Source organism: Mus caroli, unplaced genomic scaffold (genome assembly GCF_978045245.1).
Source record: "Mus caroli unplaced genomic scaffold, Mus_caroli_1 scaffold_7, whole genome shotgun sequence".
Taxonomy (NCBI): Eukaryota; Metazoa; Chordata; class Mammalia; order Rodentia; family Muridae; genus Mus; species Mus caroli.
The window spans coordinates 4,167,169-4,181,420 of NW_028227262.1; the positions used below are offsets into that span (position 1 = coordinate 4,167,169).

A 14,252-nucleotide genomic window follows, 5' to 3' on the forward strand; every position below is an offset into this window, starting at 1 on the left:
AAATTAGCAGGTAAGGCACGGAGCAGCGAGAGATTTTGGGAGGTGCCAAGGGAGGACACTGACAACCTCAGGTTTCCAGCGAGATGGTGAAAGGGTGCGTCCTGTTATGTAGTAACACCGTGAAGCCAGCCTAGCGTCTAGCTACTTCAGACTGATTCAGTCAGACTCACGTGGGCTTGTCTGTGTTAAAACTCAGACGCCTGCCAGAAGCGAAGAATATGTTCTCTTTTGACAAAACACTATGCAGAGCCTTAAATGATCTTTCTGCAGAGTTTAAATATGTGATACCTGAAACCAAATCAAAGCAACATGCACAGGAGACAAGGGTCAAACAGGAATGGATTCCAGAAGCAGACATAGGAGATGGGATGGTGGAGGTATCTAAGGATTCCAGCAAGCAGCGACTAAGCTGTTCAGAGAATTGGGACAAGATAAAAATGTTAGCCTAGATCTGTATATGGAAGGCAAAACAACCAAAAGCAATGCTACAATACGATATGACACAATACGATACCTTACCATGCCATACCAACCTATACAATACCATACCCAACACCAGAGACTGCCATGCAGTTCACAGTATATTGGATACAGTAGGAGAGGCAATTGTTGATGAAAATATCCAGTCTGAATTTTAGAGAGTAAGGAGGTTAGAAAAACAGAACATACAAGGCTGAAAAGAAATGGAAGCCAGGCAAGATGGCTCAGGAGTGAGAGGTGCTCTCCACCAAGGGTGAAGCCGTGAGTTTGATCCTTGGGGTGCCTATGAAGGACGGGGAACCAATTCCTGTAACCTAGTCTCTGACTTCCACACACACAGCAGCTGCTGCTGCATACACGCACGTGTGTGCATTCTCACACACACACACACACACACACACTCAAAAAATGCAAATATCAGTTTAAAAAACATAAAAATCCACTTGTATCATAGTTGCTGAGGAATAAGAGTGATTAAGGCAAAATGTGTAGATGGAATGCTTCACCAAAAGCAGAGAATTTTCTCCCAAACTACTAAAGATAACAAGCAGAAGACCAGATGAATATTACCAACTCACAGTGCAGGAAAGAAACCATCCATCCAACCAACCAACCTAGGTATATTGAAAAGACTTCTAAAAGAGAATGCTTTAAAATTTAGAAATCTCCAAAGACACTGCAGAAGCACTGCCTTGCAGCTAGCTTGCTTTTACAGAATTAGAAGACAGAGGCATGGAAGTAAGTCTCCAAAGAGAACAGCAGGAAAAAGCCTGCAGGCCAAACAGGCAGTGTCCTGACACTGTGCCTAACTTATAGTCTTACAGCTTACAATCGTAAACTTGTGAGGATTAGTTTTATTTTGCCGGCATAACCAGTTGTCACCGACTTCATGGCTTAAAATAAGCAAAACAGCACCTACTTTTTGAAAACCGTTTACTATACATTTTGTGTGAGGGGTGTGGGGAGGGGGAACAGTGTGCATGGAATGACTAAAGAACAGCCTGTGGAATTCCATTCCACCACCACCACCACCACCACCACCACCACCACCACTACCACCACGTGGATTCCAAAGATCAAGCTCAGGTTATCAGGCTTGGCAGCAAGTGCCTTTTCCTGCTGAGCCATCTTGACAGCCCTTACCACAGTTCTGTAGGGTTGGTTTGCCTATGTTTTCCAAGCATCTGAGCTCTACGCTGAGGCTTTGGGCAAGAACCTGGTATCAAGCTCTTCCAGGTTTTTGGCAATGCGGCTCCTCTGGCTTCCAGGCCGAGAAGTCCATGTCCTATCTGAGTGCCATCACGGCATCGCCTCCTCAGTGTTTGTGTGTGGGCCCCGCCCGGTACCCGCCTCCAGCAGCCGTGCTCACCCCTTCTGTGCAACTGGAGCCAATCCCCGAATTCCAAGGATTCGCTGGATTAGAGGCCTATTGAATAACCTCGGACAGTCTCTCTTGCTTCAAACCTGCAGCTTTAATTGAAGCTGCAAAACCTTTTTTATTTTTCTTTAGCATATTCACAGGTCCAGGGATGAAGGGTGGGTCCCTTTAGGCTCCCACAGTGGTCTAAGCGCAGCTAATGCAACACTGAAGAAAGAAAATGAGGGAGTTGTTTTTTAAATTAAATACTATATAAGGCAGTAGGGAAACTGCTATGATGCCGTGACAGCATCACACAGATAAGAGCCTGAGGACAGCAGCCACGCAGACAGACAGAAGGGCATAGGTGTTGTCATGGGATGTCACCAGGTAGAAAGGGAAAGGGCACTTTGCCTGTTTTAGGCATCGATACAAGTCAGTTCCCACGGGTCAGATGAGTTCAGAGGCACCACTGGGGACCTGTGAGGAGTTGGTCCTATAGGGACTGAAGCCATGTAAAAGTTGCTCTGCGGCCACCTGCAGTCCCAGTGCTTAGAAGGTGAAGACAGGAGACCTCCCGGGCAAGGCTGGCCAGACTAGAGCAGCAAGCTCTGGGTTCAGCAGGGGCAGCCACCTCAGGCAAGAGGGAAATGTTGCCAACGTGAACCTCAGGCCTCTCATGCACACTCACGAGCACAAGGAAATGCATGTGCCTCCCACACGTGTGGATGTGCAAACTCACACGCACACACCATATACAAATATGTATACAAAGAAATCTTTGTTCTCCAAACCATTTTTAAATTTAGCATTATAGATAAGAAATTGTGGGGAAATGACAGAGCAATGCAACCATGTTCTTGTCAAGTGCTTGGTATGTAAGACTTGTGAACTACTGTGACCAGCCAAGACACAGTGATGTGTAAGACTTGTGAACTAATGTGACCAGCCAAGACACAGTGATGTCTAAGACTTGTGAACCATTGTGAACAACCAAGAAACATTGATGCTGTTCATAGCTCACCACAGTCATATCACGACCTTCAGCTGTGTTGCAAGTGACACTGAAACCTGCAGATGCAAAGTTGATGTAGGCCCTGCAACATACTACATTCTCAATAAAAGAGGCAAAATTAAAAAAAAAAAAAAGACCTATAGTATGTGTGCATAATGTCACATTCAGAATAATTTTTAACTTACAGTGACTTCATCCTCATGGTCATTTTATCAGAAAAGAACTATGTGCTTTTAACTTTTGATGACCATACTTTAAGACTTAAATGTTATGTTTCTGGGTGTGTGCCTGCACATGGGACTGTGTCCCGTGTGCATGTGGTGCTCCTGGAGGCCAGGAGAGGGCGCCAGAGCACCTGGAACTCGAGTTATTGGAGGTTGTGTGCCGTCATGTGGGTTCTGGAATCAAGCCCAGCCCCTCTGCAAGAGCAGCAAGTGCTCTTAGCCAACAAGCCATCCCTCCAGCCCTTTGGTGTCCTTTTGGGTGCTTGATGTCATGTCTTCTGTTGAGAGCAGAAAAGTGAGAAAAATCATAGCCACGTTTTCCATGACCAGAACCAATAGGCCAAGCCATTTTTCTCAGGTGGCAAAATACACAAGTTGTGGGGGCCGTGGAGAAGGCTCAGTGGTTAAGAGCACTGGCTGCTCTTCTGGAGGTGCAGGCTCAGCCCCCCACACCTACATGGCAGCTCACTCCTGCCTGATATTCTGGTTTCTGGTGACCCAGTGTTCACCTCTGACCTCTCTAAGTACTGTATGTACATAGTGCACAGACAGACATGCAGGCAAGACACCTGTACACATAAAATAGAAACCAATCATTAAAAAGTCCTCAAGCCCTCTATAGATTCTTGCCTAAGATAGTCCATAGCTCTGCCGTTCATTACTCAGGCTCCGTGGGTGGATTGGTTGGTTGGTCTCGAGAAGTCTCAGCTGGCTAGGAACATGCTGCATAGACTCAACTGACCCTGAGTTTGTGGCTCTCCTGCCTCTGTTCTGAGAGCCAAGATTCCAAGCATGCACCTCATTATGGGGTTCTTACTGTGGGCCAGAGACATTGCTATTCACACCCACCCTGTCTTCGTTTCTTATTTTCTAGTTCTCTCGGAGAGATTAAAATAGCTGAGGTAAATGTCAAGGGCCTCTTTGTGAGGCTTGTCAACTCCTCCAGTGAAAAGGAAGTGGAGATTGGAAACCACATTCTGCAACAAAACGTGAATGGACACGCAGTCTCCTTGTACCAGTTCCCCGACAACATCACACTGCAGGCCAACTCCACTGTGACTGTAGGTATCTGAAACCACCAGCTGGGTGGACTGTGCACGGGAAACACTGAGAGCTGGGAACACGGTGGGCAAGGATACCATGACGTGTGACTAGTGTGAGTTAGGGGTATAGTAATGACATACAGTGACCCGGGGATGCTGTGAGCTGTAAGTCATATAGACTGGGAATACTGGGGGCTGGAATACCAGGGGCCCGGAATACCAGCAGCTGGAAATACCAGGGGCCAGGAATACCAGGGATCGAGAATACCAGGGGCTGGGAATACCAGGGGCTGGGAATACCAGGAGCTGGGAATACCAGGGAATACTAGGAGTTGGGAATACCAGGGGCTGGGAATACCAGGGAATACCAGGAGCTGGGAATACCAGGGGCTGGGAATACCAGGGGCTGAGAATATTTTGACCATGTGTTGAAGATGCACTGAATTGGAAATACCCTGATATAGGAGTGCCAGGAGCTGAGAATGAGTTGAGTCAGGAATCTCATGATCTGGGAAAACTGTGAGCTAGGAATACTAGGGGCTGAGTGATGAATTCTGTGAGTTAAAAACACAGTAAGTTGGGAACACATGAACTGGGAACACCAAGGTTTGACCCTGATTTGAGAACATGGTGAGTTGGGAATCCTGTGCGCTGCGGATGTGGTTGGCTAGTGATACCATGGGCTAGAAATACAATGAGGTAAGAATATGGCAAGCTGAGGCCCCCAGGAGTGAGAGTGCTGTGAGCTGGTCAAATACAGCACGCTGCAAATACCATGAGACGGCACCACCAGAAGCGAAGACCATCGTGAAGCGGGAATGGCCGGAGCTAGTGCTATGGTGGGTTGGAATAGCATGAGCTGAAAGTATGGTGAGTTAGGTTAGAGATACCATGAGCTGGGACTCCCAGGAGCTGGCAATGTGGTGGATTGGAAGTACCATGATCTGGGATTGCTGTGAGTTGGGGAACAAATAATCTGTGACTGCGGCGTGAGCAGAGAACACCGAGAGCTGGAGTTTATTAATGCATTGGGAATACTATCAGCAGGAGTGTCAGGAGCTAGGGAAACTTTAAGCCAGGACCGCAGGGCTGCCTTGAACAGAAAAACATCACAAGCAGGGAATACAGTGAGGGAACATGGTGAACTAGGGGTAGCAGGAGCCAGGAGCACTTGGAGCTGGGAGCACTGCGAGCTGGGAGCACTGGGAGCTGGGAGCACTGGGAACCAGGAACACTGGGAGCTGGGAACACTGGGAACTGGGAACAGTGAGCTGGGAACACTGAGAGCTGGGAGCACTAAGAGCTGGGAGCACTGAGAGCTGGGAGCACTGAGAGCTGGGAGCACTGGGAGCCGGGAACACTGGGAGCCAGGAACACTGGGAGCTGGGAACACTGGGAACTGGGAGCACTGGGAACTGGGAACAGTGAGCTGGGAACACTGAGAACTGGGAGCACTGAGAGCTGGGAGCACTGGGAAGCTGGGAGCACTGGGAGCTGGGAGCACTGGGAGCTGGGAGCACTGGGAGCTGGGAGCACTGGGAAGCTGGGAGCACTGGGAGCTGGGAGCACTGGGAGCCGGGAACACTGGGAGCTGGGAACACTGGGAACTGGGAACAGTGAGCTGGGAACACTGAGAACTGGGAGCACTGAGAGCTGGGAGCACTGGGAAGCTGGGAGCACTGGGAAGCTGGGAGCACTGGGAGCTGGGAGCACTGGGAAGCTGGGAGCACTGGGAGCTGGGAGCACTGGGAGCTTGGAGCACTGGGAGCTGGGAGCACTGGGAGCTGGGAGCACTGGGAAGCTGGGAGCACTGAGAGCTGTGAGCACTGGGAGCCAGGAACACTGGGAGTTGGCAACACTAGGAACTGGGAACACTGAGAGCTGGGAGCACTAGGAAGCTGGGAGCACTGAGAGCTGTGAGCACTGGGAGCCAGGAACACTGGGAGTCGGCAACACTAGGAACTGGGAACACTGAGAGCTGGGAGCACTGGAAAGCTGGGAGCACTGAGAGCTGGGAGCACTGAGAGCTGGGAGCACTGGGGAGCTGGGAGCACTGAGAGCTGGGAGCATTGGGAGCCAGGAACACTGGGAGTTAGCAACACTAGGAACTGGGAACACTGAGAGCTGGGAGCACTGGGAAGCTGGGAGCATTGGGAGCCAGGAACACTGGGAGTCAGCAACACTAGGAACTGGGAACACTGAGAGCTGGGAGCACTGGGAAGCTGGGAACACTGAGAGCTGGGAGCACTGGGAACTGGGAACACTGAGAGCTGGGAGCACTAAGAGCTGGCAACAATGTCAGAGCTGGGTTCCTATAGGGAAAGCTGCCTCTACTGTCAGCCCGTGGCTTGGCACATGTGGCCTCGTGGATACTTGGTCTTTGTACTAAATGTGATTTGGTGGTTTGTAGTGTTGTGGATGGATGCCTGTACTTTGCTCTCCACAGCTTTCTTCCATGTAGTAATCAATCAGATTCTGGCTTGTCCTCCAAAGTGAAAATCCTAAATCTGAAAGTGGATTCTTAAAAGAGAAGTAAAGAGATGGTCATCTCAGAGAGCAGGCACTAAGGGGTTCCTCCCTGACACCCCCCATCTGTGACCCTCTGAACCTTGATGTCTGGTCTGTAGCCGTGTGCTGTAGGAGTATGTGTGTGTTTGTTTTACATGACACTGAGATAAGATCTCTACAAATTCACTTTAGAAAACCATAAAATCAAGCTACAAAAACAAACAAAGCAAAACAAAAAACTTCAAAGGTATGACCTAATGTTTTAAATAAGCCTACATAAGGCTACATATAAGTGTGCATTTATATCTATCCTGGATCCGCTTGTGGACCACAGGCCAGAGCTGGATGGTTGTTTAAACCGTGTTCGGTCACTGTTTAGCATTACATTATATTTTAAAACAACCTAGAAGCTCAGATGCCTATATAGTCCCAGGTCCTCAGGAGGCTGAGGCACAGAAATGATGTGAACGTAGGAGTTCTAGCCAAGACCAGGCAAATGCATATCTGTTCAGAAAGATTAATAACAATGTGGATCTGGGTGGGACCCCGGTAGCATTTGTCAGCAACAAACTGCTTTCTCTAAGGTGTGGGCAGCAGCTTCGGAAGCAAAGCCACAGCCACCAATGGATTTTGTTTGGGAGGAACAGAGCAAGTTCCGATCCAGTCCGGACTGCACGACCATCTTGTGCAAGCCCAATGGTGAGGTGAGTGTCAGAGTTTTCAACACTCGATGCTGGAGTAGCCGGCCACTGTTCCCTTCGGCCCTTGGTCCTGCTCACATTCTGCACAGCACATCTAGAGTCACCCCCAAATGCCCCAGCCAGTGCCTCAAACAGACCAACACCCCTCTCTCCCAGTGTGTGCCCAGCAGCAGTCATGGTGTCCCGAGTTTCTGATCAACAGCTGTCTCCTATCCCTCCCAGTGTGCCCCCTGCTGGCCATCTGGAGTTATGGCACCCTGAGCTTCCGAAGGCTGCTGCAGATTCGTCAGGGGTGGGCTTTATTTTTGATCCTGTCTGGAAGTGTGGTACAAGGAAGGTACTGCACACGGCCTTCTCTGCTCAGCTATTCATCCCAACAATGTTTCTTGGGAGTCTTGCCTTTGCCTATGCTCTAGGCCGAGCTATGCACAAGGAACGCAACACAAAGACTTGATCTCTGCGCCCAGGGTGGTGCACAAGCTAATAGAAGGGCTTATACTCTTAATTTGAAATAACTATCTTCTATGCGGAATAAAGTGAGATACTTTAGAAATCGTTTTCTGGGATTCTTTCCCCATGCTTGACAGTCTCATGCTTTCGTTGGTATAAAACTAGCATAATTATAATTTAGTCTTTAGTTCTTATCCCTAGACAAATTTGCTAGGCCACAGAACCATTGACACCCCCCCCATAATATGTGGACTAGAGTATGAATTTCTTTCTTACTTCATTATACAATGATATTCAGTAACTGCCTGTTGAACAGGCTAGAGTGAATTTTTTAAAGATTTTATTTTCTCTATATGTTGTAGGGTGTATGTATGTATTATGTGGCATATGTAGGTGAGTGTTCACAGCATGGGGTTGTGTGTGTGCAGTGTATGTGTGTGTGTATGTGTCTGAGTGTTTAAAGAATGTGTGTATGTGTGCAGTGTGGGGCATATGTGTGCCTGCTGTGTGTGCATCAGAAAGAGTATGTGTGCGTGCATGTGAGAGAGTGTGTGTGTGTGTGTGCAGTGTGGGGTGTATGTATGTGTGTGAATGTATGCATTAGTATGTGTGAGAGCATGTGTGTGTGAGGATGCATGCAGTGTAGTGTGTGTGTATGTGTGTGTGTGAATGTTTACAGCATGGCATGTATGTGAGCATGTGTGTGTGTGTCCCCAGAGTAAAGAGGGAGTGTCAGATTCTCAAGAGTTGGAATCGCAGGCTGTTGTGAGCCACTCATGTGGGTGCTGGGAACCAAAGCTGAGTCGTCTGAAAGAGCAGCAGCATTCTTACCTGTTTAATCGTCTCTCCTGCCCTTTGCTGGATTTGGGATTGGGAACTCTCTAGATTCATCTCTACTCAGCCATCCATGTCTTCATGATTTAAACTGAATTTTATAATACTTGTATTTAAAATTGGCTAGAAAAATAAGGACATGTAATTCAAACGAATTACACTGTCTCCTGAGACACTATCAGCAAAACCCAGGTTAAAACGGAGGGCTGGAATGTGAAATGTCAGACCACCTTCCCTGCCTGCAGGGGGCACCTCTGAAGGAGATAGGAAACTAGGTGGTTTCTTCCTTTTGTGCCTTCTACACCTTGGCCTGGTCACAGTATGGAGGAGCTTGGCCAGATCTCCTGTCACCGTGAGCCACTCTGCCATTGTTTGCCCACCATCATGGCATGAAATCTCATGAAATTATGAACCAAAATCAGTGCTTACTTAGTAGTATTCATGTCCATCATTTGACTGTCCCTTCACGCCTCACACCCTGCAGGCCAGTCTTGGTCCCACAGAGGCTCTCGTCCTCCTTTTACGCAGTGCATTGTTTGGCACTTGACCTGGGTGGTTCTAGAGTCATCTGGTAAGTGGGGACTTCAGTAGAGAAAATGTGGCCATCAGATTGGCAAGTCTGTGGAGTCACTGCCTTGATAATGATTGGTGTGGGAGAGTCCAGCCCCCTGTGGGTGTGCTGATGCTGGTCATGTAAGCTTGGGTTAAATAAGAGAGCAGGCCGACAAGAGCCAGAGAGAGCGAGTCAGTAGGCGGAGTCCCTCAGCCTCTGCTTCGGTTCCTGCCTCCAAACTTATGCTGTTAGTTCTTGTCCTGACTTCCGTCTGTCCGTGATGGACTGTGATCAGAACCTGTAAGCAAATAAACCCGTCCTCCCCAAGACGTTTTTGGTTATGGTGTTTATCACAGCAACAGAGAGACCTAAAACAGCAGCACTACCATGGCCAAAACCATGACAAGGAAACCTAGGGTAGGAGAGGTTTACTTTGGCTGCAGTTTCAGAGGATCAAACCCAAAAGCTGCTTGTCCCCTCACACTTGGAGGAAAATATTGGTAGCAGAAGCTTGCAGCACTTTCCGGAAAAGGCTTGAGATAAGGCAGCCCACAGACCGGCTGGCACTGGTGAGCACAGCTAGGAAGCACTGGGTATTCTCAACTACCTCACAGATAACACCATCAAATGAGGACCAGTGTTCAACGCACACGACGACAGCTGTAGATGACCTCCTCTTCAGGCCACACCCTTGGGTTTCCTCCCATTGGAAAAACCCAACTGTGACAAGGTGGTAAGCTTCTTCAGCTAGAAAATGCGCCCTTAATAAGAAGGCCAGGGAGAGCCCATGTCCACCTGAGACCCTAATAAAAACTCACAGCTCTTTACGGACAAGATCACCTCCATTCTTACCTCAGTGAAGCTAGTCCTCACCTGCAATTGCAAGAAAGGCTTTCCTGGAAACCCTGATTCATGCCCGGTTGCTGCACAAAGCAGACTGGTTTTACTAGTACCCAGGGGCCGCTCTCCAGCTATGCCACAGACCAGCTGATGACAACCTGCATCTTGTGGGGAAGTCTCAGCCATCCCCCCTCTGCCTGGCACAGCCCCACAGACCAGCAAAGGTCTCTCTCTCTCTCTGTTTCTCAGTAACACTTGCTTTATGATAGAGCACCGGCAGATGACATTATAGATTCTCTTCAAAGACAAACCTCAAGTGTGACTTAGGCCACATACCTTGTCCTAAGTGACTATAGCCAAAGGCCACTACAACCACAGAAGCTGTAGAGTGTGACGAGGGGGATTTGAGTGTCTTCTGCCTGCAGATTTGTAGGTAGCCATTATTCTGACTGCTCCCTGAAAATCTGACTCTGTACTCTCCTCACTAATACGCTGTGAGTCTGGGTTTTGAAAACAGTGCAGGATGCTGTCAGTCCGTCACGCTGGAGTCGCAGCGTTTGTGGACGCTGCTCATCCTCCCTCGGTGTCTGGGACTTCGTCAGGCCCTTGTTTTGCATTTAAGATCCAGATATGGCACAGATCTCTCCTGCACAGTGGTAGCTCATGGAAGGGCTGGTTAAAGAAATCACAACAGATTTAGCATGTGATCCAGAAGTCCCTCTCTACACTGGTGTGTACCCAAAGAAGCCCTATAACGTAAATAAGTCTAGAGAGCTAATGGACAGCACATGGACTAAAATCACTTAAATGGCATTGCGTCTGGGATTTTCAAAAGTGAATTTCACTTGTGCTTGTCAGAGATATGTGACATACATATAACTATAATATATATTATAGTTTTATATACAAATATATATTAATTCTGTAATTAGTGTTGGAATAGCCCAGGCAGCATAGCAAGTTTCAGACCAGCCTGGGCTGCAAAGTGAGAGCCTATCTCAAACAAACACATGAGACTAAAACCAAATAACATTGCAATAGGCTATAGCCACAGATACACACATCTCCGTAGTATCTGAAATTGAGAACTCTCTCCATTCCTATTAGGCCGTTGCCTGGTACACTCCTATCCACTGGAAGCAAGCCTGGGAGAAGTTAGAGACTGACATTGAATTCGAAAGATGCTCAGTGGTGGTTCCATCAACGAGAAACCACATGTTTGGATGGATAACGGCATCTGTCTCTTCCACAAATGAGGAGAAAGAAGAACTGATACAGAAAACGCCCTCCCAAGTCCACCCTGTTCTCTACAGGTAAAACGTGGTTGGCTTTGCTTATGAATCGAGTCCTCCTTCCAACCATAACTGACTGTGGAGGAAGGACTGGGGGGGGGGCAGATGGACTGTCCACCAGTCAATTAGCCATGGCTAATTCGCCATTTCTCTTTAAGTAAATGCTTGGGACACAATGAATGCTCTGCCTCCAAGGTCTAGAAACTAAATACTGTTTGTTTATTTAAATGTTATTTTTTTCTTTTTTATTAGATATTTTCTTCATTTGCATTTCAAATGCTATGCCAAGAGTCCCCTATACCCTCCCCTCACCCTGCTCCCCAACTCCCCCACACACACTCCTGCTTCCTGGCCCTGGCACTCCCCTGTACTGGAGCATATGATCTTTGCAAGACCAAGGGCCTCTCCTTCCATTGATGGCTGACTAGGCCATCCTCTACTACATATGCAACCAGAGGCACAGTTCTGGGGGTTACTGGTTAGTTCATATTGTTGATCCACCTATAGGGTTGCAGACCCCTTCAGCTCCTTGGGTACTTTCTCTAGCTCCTTCATTGGGGGCCCTGTGTTCCATCCAATAGATGACTGTGAGCATCTACTTCTGTATTTGCCAGGCACTGGCATAGCCTCACAAGAGACAGCTATATCAGGGTCCTGTCAGCAAAATCTTGCTGGCATATGCAGTAGTGTCTGCGTTTGGTGGCTGATTATGGGATGGATCCCCGGGTGGGGCAGTCTCTGGATGGTCCTTTCCTTCAGTCTCAGCTCTGAACTTTGTCTCTGTAACTCCTTCCATGGGTATTTTGTTCCCCATTCTAAGAAGGAACTAAGTATCCACTCCATGGTCTTCCTTCTTTAGTTTCATGTGTTTTGCAAATTGTATCTTGTATCTTGAGTGTTCTAAGTTTCTGGGCTAATATCCACTTATCAGTGAGTGCATATCATGTGTGTTCTTTTGTGACTGGGTTACCTCACTCAGGATGATATCCTCCAGATCCATCCATTTGCCTAAGAATTTCATAAATTCATTGTTTTTAATTGCTGAGTAGTACTCTTTTGTGTAAATGTACCACATTTTCTATATCCATTCCTCTGTTGAGTGACATCTGGGTTCTTCCCAGCTTCTGGCTATTATAAATAAGGCTGCTATTAACATTGTGGAACATGTGTGCTTATTACAAGTTGGAGCACCTTCTGGGTATATGCCAAGGAGTGGTATTACTGGATCTTCTGGTAGTACTATGTCCAGTTTTCTGAGGAACCGCCGGACTGATTTCCAGAGGGGTTGTACCAGCTTACAATCCCACCAACAATGGAGGAGTGTTCCTCACCAGCACCCGCTGTCATCTGAATTTTTGATCTTAACCATTCTGACTGGTGTGAGGTGGAATCTCAGGGTTGTTTTGATTTGCATTTCTCTGATGATTAAGGAGGTGCTTCTCAGCCATTCGGTATTCCTCAGGTGAGAATTCTTTGTTTAGCTCTGAGCCCCATTTTTAATGGGGTTATTTGATTTTCTGGAGTCCACCTTCTTGAGTTCTTTATATATATTGGATATTAGTCCCCTATCTGATTTAGGATAGGTAAAGATCCTTTCCCAATCTGTTGGTGGCCTTTTTGTCTTATTGACAGTGTCTTTTGCCTTGCAGAAGCTTTGCAATTTTATGAGGTCCCATTTGTCGATTCTCGATCTTACAGCACAAGCCATTGCTGTCCTATTCAGGAATTTTCCCCCTGTGCCCATTATCTTCTAGGCTTTCCCCCACTTTCTCCTCTATAAGTTTCAGTGTCTCTGGTTTTATGTGGAGTTCCTTGATCTACTTAGACTTGAGCTTTGTACAAGGAGATAAGAATGGATCAATTCACTTTCTTCTGCAAGATAACCACCAATTGAGCCAGCACCATTTGTTGAAAATACTGTCTTTTTTCCACTGGATAGTTTTTGCTCCCTTGTCAAAGATCAAGTGACTATAGGTGTGTGGGTTCATTTCTGGGTCTTCAATTCTATTCCATTGATCTACCTATCTGTTGCTGTACCAGTACCATGCAGCTTTTATCACAATTGCTCTGTAGTATAGCTTGAGGTCAGGCATGGTGATTCCACCAGAGGTTCTTTTATTCTTGAGAATAGTTTTTGCTATCCTAGGTTTTTTGTTATTCTGGATGAATTTGAAAATTTCCCTTTCTAACTCAGTGAAGAATTGAGTTGGAATTTTGATGGGAATTGATTGCATTGAATCTGTAGATTGCTTTCGGCAAGATAGCCATTTTTACTGTATTAATCCTGCCAATCCATGAGCATAGGAGATCTTTCCATACTCTGAGATCTTCTTCGATTTTTTTCTTTAGATACTTGAAGTTCTTATCATACAGATCTTTCACTTCCTTAGTTAGAGTCACATCAAGGCATTTTATATTATTTGTGACTATTGTGAAGGGTGTTGTTTCCCTAATTTCTTTCTCAGACTGTTTATCCTTTGTGTAGAGAAAGGCCATTAACTTGTTTGATTTAATTTTATATCCAGCTACTTCACTGAAGCTGTTTATCAGATTTAGGAGTTCTCTGGTGGAATTTTTAGGGTCACTTATATATACTATCATATCATCTGCAAGAAGTGATATTTTGACTTCTTCCTTCCAATTTGTATCCTCTTGATCTCCTTTTGTTGTCTAATTGCTCTGGCTAGGACTTCAAGTGCTATATTGAATAGGTAGGGAGAGAGTGGTCAGCCTTGTCTAGTCCCTGATTTTAGTGGGATTGCTTCAAGTTTCTCTCCATTTAGTTTGATGGTGGCTATTGGTTTGCTGTAGAATGCTTTTATCATGTTTAGGTATGGGCCTTGACTATTAATGACTGATCTTTCCAAGACTTTTATCATGAATGGGTGTTGGATTCTGCCAAATGCTTTCTCAGCATCTAACACAATGATCATGTGGTTTTTGTCTTTGAGTTTG

General features: G+C 46.8%; 1 protein-coding gene across 1 annotated transcript in view; it reads left to right on the plus strand.

Moving 5' to 3' along the window:
• Positions 1–14,252, plus strand: part of Lmntd1 (lamin tail domain containing 1) — a 37,562-nt gene that overhangs the window by 11,218 nt on the left and 12,092 nt on the right. The window contains exons 5-7 of the mRNA XM_021164827.2: positions 3,951–4,137; positions 7,212–7,331; positions 11,113–11,318. Of these exons, the coding sequence (XP_021020486.1) occupies positions 3,951–4,137; positions 7,212–7,331; positions 11,113–11,318 (513 nt within the window). The remainder of the gene's footprint in view (positions 1–3,950; positions 4,138–7,211; positions 7,332–11,112; positions 11,319–14,252) is intronic.